Source organism: Mus caroli, chromosome 12 (assembly GCF_900094665.2).
Source record: "Mus caroli chromosome 12, CAROLI_EIJ_v1.1, whole genome shotgun sequence".
In the NCBI taxonomy this organism is placed as follows: Eukaryota; Metazoa; Chordata; class Mammalia; order Rodentia; family Muridae; genus Mus; species Mus caroli.
The window spans coordinates 79,608,542-79,614,194 of NC_034581.1; the positions used below are offsets into that span (position 1 = coordinate 79,608,542).

The 5,653-nt window shown below is 50.3% G+C and overlaps 1 protein-coding gene across 1 annotated transcript in view; it reads left to right on the forward strand.

Annotated features, from left to right (window-relative positions):
- Positions 1–300: 300 nt before the first annotated feature.
- Positions 301–5,653, forward strand: part of Eif2b2 (eukaryotic translation initiation factor 2B subunit beta) — a 7,593-nt gene continuing 2,240 nt past the window's right edge. Inside the window, exons 1-7 of the mRNA XM_021178966.1 lie at positions 301–538; positions 636–756; positions 911–1,059; positions 2,394–2,557; positions 3,507–3,602; positions 4,123–4,260; positions 5,282–5,348. Of these exons, the coding sequence (XP_021034625.1) occupies positions 376–538; positions 636–756; positions 911–1,059; positions 2,394–2,557; positions 3,507–3,602; positions 4,123–4,260; positions 5,282–5,348 (898 nt within the window). The 5' untranslated portion in view covers positions 301–375. The remainder of the gene's footprint in view (positions 539–635; positions 757–910; positions 1,060–2,393; positions 2,558–3,506; positions 3,603–4,122; positions 4,261–5,281; positions 5,349–5,653) is intronic.

Here is a 5,653-nt window from a genome sequence, read left to right on the forward strand (position 1 = left end):
ACTCGCACTCACGGAGGCGTCTGCCAAGCACCAGGCAGCGGTGGAGCCAGGAAGGAAGAAAGCCACTTCTGCTGGTCGCAGGGCGGGAGAGCCGCTCGCTATTCCCATAGCAACCAGACTGGCCAGCGTCCTCCGGGCCTCCCGGCTCGGCGCGCAGACTCCCATGGGGACCCTTCCAGCCGTCACTTCCCGGCCGCGCGCCCAGCTCCGCCCTAACATGTTTCTGATTGGCCTCAGCAGAGGGAGGGGCGGGCTCACAACTCCACGAACTCAATAATATTTCACCGAGCGGAAGTTGAGCTCTCTCGGCCCGGAAGTGAAACAGTGCTCTGGCACTTGAGGCTTCTGCAAGTGAGTCCCGGGACAGTGGTGGAGATGCCGGGTGCCGCGGCGAAGGGCTCGGAGTTGTCCGAGAGGATCGAAGGCTTCGTGGAGACTCTGAAGCGAGGTGGCGGGCAGCGCAGCTCGGAGGACATGGCTCGGGAGACCCTGGGGCTGCTGCGCCGGCTTATCACGGACCACCACTGGAACAACGCGGGTGCGGCAACTCATCCTCGTTCTTGTTCCATTCCTGAAGCTGATATTCACTTTCACCGCGCGCCTGCCCCGTTCACTCGGTCTCTCTTGGGTTTCAGGGGACCTAATGGATTTGATCCGCAGAGAGGGCAGGAGGATGACGGCTGCGCAGCCCTCCGAGACCACCGTGGGAAATATGGTGCGGAGAGTCCTCAAGATTATCCGGGAGGAGTATGGCAGGTCAAACTCACAGCTTGGGTGGGCTCCTGGTGGGACCAAGGGGTGCTGGCTTTTGGTTGTTAAGCCGTGCCACCTATCAGCTTGAAGCCTCTGTTGTGGCTGAGCTGCTCCCGTTACCCCCGTGATCAGTCTTTGGGTCTTGTTGCCTCCATAGACTGCACGGGCGCAGTGACGAGAGCGATCAGCAGGAGTCCCTGCACAAACTCTTGACATCCGGAGGCCTGAGCGAGGATTTCAGCTTCCATTTTGCCCCACTTAAGGCCAACATCATTGAGGCGATTAATGAGCTGCTGGTGGAACTGGGTAAGAGGTCTGATCACTAAGTGGACAAGTTAGGTCGCAGGCAAGAAAAACAGCCCCCTAGAAGTTGTTCACTGGCAGGGATAGGTGAGATCACCAGTCTTCTGGTTTGAACACCATTTGGTAGGAGTGGATGGAAAACACCAAGCTTATAGTAACTGCATCTTTCAAGACAGACCTGCTCTTTAACAGTATATTAAACGAGAGATTTCTTTTAGGGCAAGTCTTTTTATTTTATAGCAAATGAACTTGCTGGGGATGTAGCTCAGTGGAAGAGTGCCATACTTGATTGAGGCCCTGGGTTTCATTCCCAGTGCTGCAAAAAACAGAAAACGAGTTCCCCAAAGCCGCATTTGGAAGTTTCTTTTTCACTAAACTTCATCTTGACTTAAAAAAATGTTTACTATTAATGGTGTGTGTGTGTGTGTGTGTGTGTGTGTGTAGGTCACAAGGCGACTTTGTAGAATTTGCGCATCCCCCTTTATGTGGGTTCCAGGGATGGAGGGCAGGTTTCCAGGTTTGCCCGTCAAGCACATTTACCCACTAAGCCATCATGCCCACCCCTTCGAGAATTTATATACATACCGCCTCCATCCTCACTTGCAGATTTTTGTTACAGTCTGTTCTTCAGAGATTTAACACTGGGTACTGGGGCTGGAGAGATGGACGGCTCAGCGATTAAGCTGCTCTTGTAAAGTCCCCAGGTTTAGTTCCCAGCATCTCCACTGTGGCTCATAGCCACCTGTAAGTCCTGTTCCAGAGGACCCGATGTCCTCCTCTTACCTCCACAGGGACCAGGCACACATGAGGCAAACAGATATACATGCAGGCAAGACATTCATGCACTGAAAATAAATAAAGGTGGACAATTTACAAACAAACAAACTAGGTGCCATCTGTACTCCAGACGGCCACTCTCAAGCTGCTGCGGGATTTCTGTATTTCTTTGGTACGCCCACCGCCCATGGAGGTGTTGTGGCCACCTTTTGGAAGAAGAGTTCTATCAGGGGAAGATCTGTTTTTGGTTAGCACTTCAGGATTTCCCAGATTGCCACTTCCGGCCTTAACTCATCTTCTAGAGCAGTTGTACGGAGCTGGTTTAGTGGCAGTAGTAGCAGTGAGTCAGAGTGCTGCTGGGAAGTGGGGCAGGCTGAGGAGTGCAGGCCCAGGACCCCAGAATGATGCTTTTAAGAGCTTGGACTGTTGCACTCTGAGCCTGCTAAGCCTGTGATGCCAGGCTGGCAGTGTCTAAGGTCAGCTTCCCCTGTGAGCCTTTGCCCTGCCTGTCTGGGGTTAGCATGCCATTTTCACATCCCCTTGCAAACCTGTTCTTGCAGAAGGCACAATGGAGAACATTGCCGCCCAGGCTCTGGAGCACATCCACTCCAATGAGGTGATCATGACCATTGGCTACTCGAGGACAGTTGAGGCCTTCCTTAAAGAGGCGGCCCGGAAGAGGAAGTTCCACGTCATTGTTGCAGAGTGCGCTCCTTTCTGCCAGGTAAGAGGGGCGCTTGGAGTCGCTGAGAAGGGTTGAAGAGGGAATAAAGGAGGGGTGAGCCTGAGCCGCCTGTGAATCGATTAGCTCAGCCTGGAGTCATTAAGAAAGTAAATCCTGCCGGATGTGGTCGCCACACTTCTAATCACAGCCCTGGGGAGGCAGAGGCAGATGGGAAAGAAAGAAAGAAAGAGAGAGAGAGAGAGAGAGAGAGAGAGAAAGAAAGAAGAGAGGGAAAGAGAGAGGGAGAGAGAAAAAGAAAGAAGGAAAGAAAGAGAAAGAAAAGGAGGAAGAGGAAAGCAGGAAAGGAAGAAGTCAGGCACGGTCAGCACAGGCCTTTAGTCTCAGCACTGGGGAGGCAGAGGCAGGTGGATCTCTGTGAGTGTGACAACAACTTGGTTTGGTCTACATAATGAATTCTAGGCAAACAAGGGCTCAAATGTGAGAACCTGCCTCTAAACAAACAGAAGACACACACACAAACCAAAACACCCCCAAACAGAATATTGGTAAGGATTTTCAAGTTGCTGTAGATACATTTAAATAGTAGTTTAAGAAAGCTGTGTAAATTACAGGGCCTAGGAAATGAAATCTTGGTTCTTTCCAGGGTCAGAGTAGGGCGTAGTATCTTGGGGATGACTGGTATTTGATTTGATCTCACTCAGTCCTTAAGTAAATAACAGGTCTCAAGAAACATAAAGAACATTGTAAAAGGATGAGGCCGAAGCTGTCTTGCCAGCTGTGCTTGCGTTGTGTAAGCAGTTGTATTTCCAGTCTTGTAGCTTCCCTGAAGTCACATTTATTAGCATCTCTATGGCTTGCCAGACTGTGTACCACAGAGAGATGGGTTATCCTGGAAACTAGATTTCAGAGTCTTAGATCCAGTCCATTTGTCAGCTCTTGTCACTGTGTCATTCTGTCCTTAGCACCAGCCTTTCCCCTCCTGTTTCAGGGACATGAAATGGCTGTCAATTTGTCCAAAGAAGGTATCGAGACAACTGTCATGACTGATGCCGCCATTTTTGCTGTTATGTCGAGAGTCAACAAGGTGGGTGGCGCTGGAGTCACTGGTTCTGAAATACTCGTTTCTTTTTCTTGTCTTGTGAGGTCCCCGGTGATAGAAGGAGGTTTCTAGCACCATTTCAAAGCGAGCGCTTAGGCCCTATAATCTGCTAGCTGGCTGTATCCCCCTCACCCACATCATCCATCCTCACCAGGAATAGCCTGTAAATGTGGTCAAAGCATCGAAAAGAGCGAAGTGGAACTGAGCTAAGAGTGCTAGCTAGCTGTTGGGGATTTGCCGTGGTTCCCACGTATGCTCAAGGAGCGAGGCAAGGGCATGGGAAGTGATCAGGCTTAGGTTTCCAGGAAGTGCTGTGCATGATTTCCGGGAAATACTGGGGAAAAACCCAGGTGTTCCAGCTTCCCATGCCACAACTAGAACTTTCCAGTCCTGAGCACTGGAGGCTCTCTTGCCCTCTGGACAAGGCTCTCTTGGCCTGGACATCCAGCCAAGGGCCCGGTTAGGTCTCCACCCCAAGGAGCTCATGACTTTTCTCCTCCCAAAGGTGATCATTGGCACGAAGACCATCCTGGCCAACGGTTCCCTGAGGGCAGTGGCAGGAACACACACCCTGGCCCTGGCAGCGAAACACCACTCCACGCCTCTCATCGTCTGCGCCCCGATGTTTAAGCTGTCCCCTCAGGTGCGGTAGCGGCTCCAGCTGGTAACCAGCAGAGGAGGGAGCAGATGTGTAGGCTTCAGCTCTGCCCTCCAGCTTTCTCCAGCTTCTCCTTCTGAGCTGTTGCTTGCTCAGCAGAATTGATCCACCACAGGCTAAAAGGAGCCATAGATGTTTTGAGCCAGGAACAGAATCAGTCGTTCTAATCCTTCACAGATCACGTCAGAGTAACACGGGACAGAGAAAGGCCCTGTGTGCTCAGTTGCCAGCATTCTCCATTGCCCCAGCACTTCTGGAAATGCCAAACAGGGTGAAACTAGGATCACAGAATCCCTTTTTTGGGGGGGGGGGGCGGGGGGAGCTGGTGCGATGAGGGGCATTATTCTAGGGTTTGTCTTCTGGGGCTTGAATTTCAGCAGTTGTTAAATGAATAGTCATTTGACAGTGACAGACATTTTGTATGGGAAAAACCTATGTCTGCATAGTCACACTACAGTTTAATTACCCATTTGTTTAGGCTTTTTGTTTGTTTGTGTTTGTTTGTTTGTTACAGGGTTTATCTGTGTAGTCCTGGCTGTCTTGGAACTCTCTTTGTAGACCAGTCTGATCTCGAACTTAAAGAGATCCATCTGCTTCTGCCTCCTGCGTGGTGGGGTTAAAGATATGTGCCACCACCACCTGGCTATTTAGATGTTTTAAAGTACATTTTATTTTGTATGCACTATGTGCATGCCCTAGTGCCCACGGAGGTCAGAAGAGAGCCTTGCGTTCTATGTGTTATAGATAGATGGTCACGTGGATGCTAGGACTCAAACCCAGGTACTGGGCAAGAACAATCAGTGCTCTTTACCATTGTGCATCTCTCCAGCCCCTAACTAACCTTTATCCGTGGGTATTGAGTTAGTGAGTTAGTTTCACTTTTTAACTCCTGAGAACAATGTTGCTTTAGGCAGTTGTAACATTCATTTCTATGCACACAGCAACAGCAAGGCATTCAACAAAATTGCTGAAGCCCTTTTAAAAATGTTTTTTTTCTTTTGTCTAGTTCCCCAGTGAAGAAGATTCCTTTCACAAGTTTGTGGCTCCTGAAGAAGTCCTTCCTTTCACAGAAGGTGTGTGTGTGTGTGTGTGTGTGAGAGAGAGAGTGTGTGTGAGAGAGAGAGTGTGTGTGTGAGTGTGTGTGTGTGAGTGTGTGTGTGAGTGTGTGTGAGTGTGTGTGTGTGAGAGTGTGTGTGTGTGAGTGTGTGTGTGTGAGAGTGTGTGTGTGTGTGTGTGAGTGTGTGAGTGTGAGAGAGTGTGTGTGTGAGTGTGTGTGTGTGAGTGTGTGTGTGAGTGTGTGTGTGTGAGTGTGTGTGTGTGAGTGTGTGTGTGAGTGAGTGTGTGTGAGTGTGTGTGTGTGAGAGTGTGTGTGTGTGAG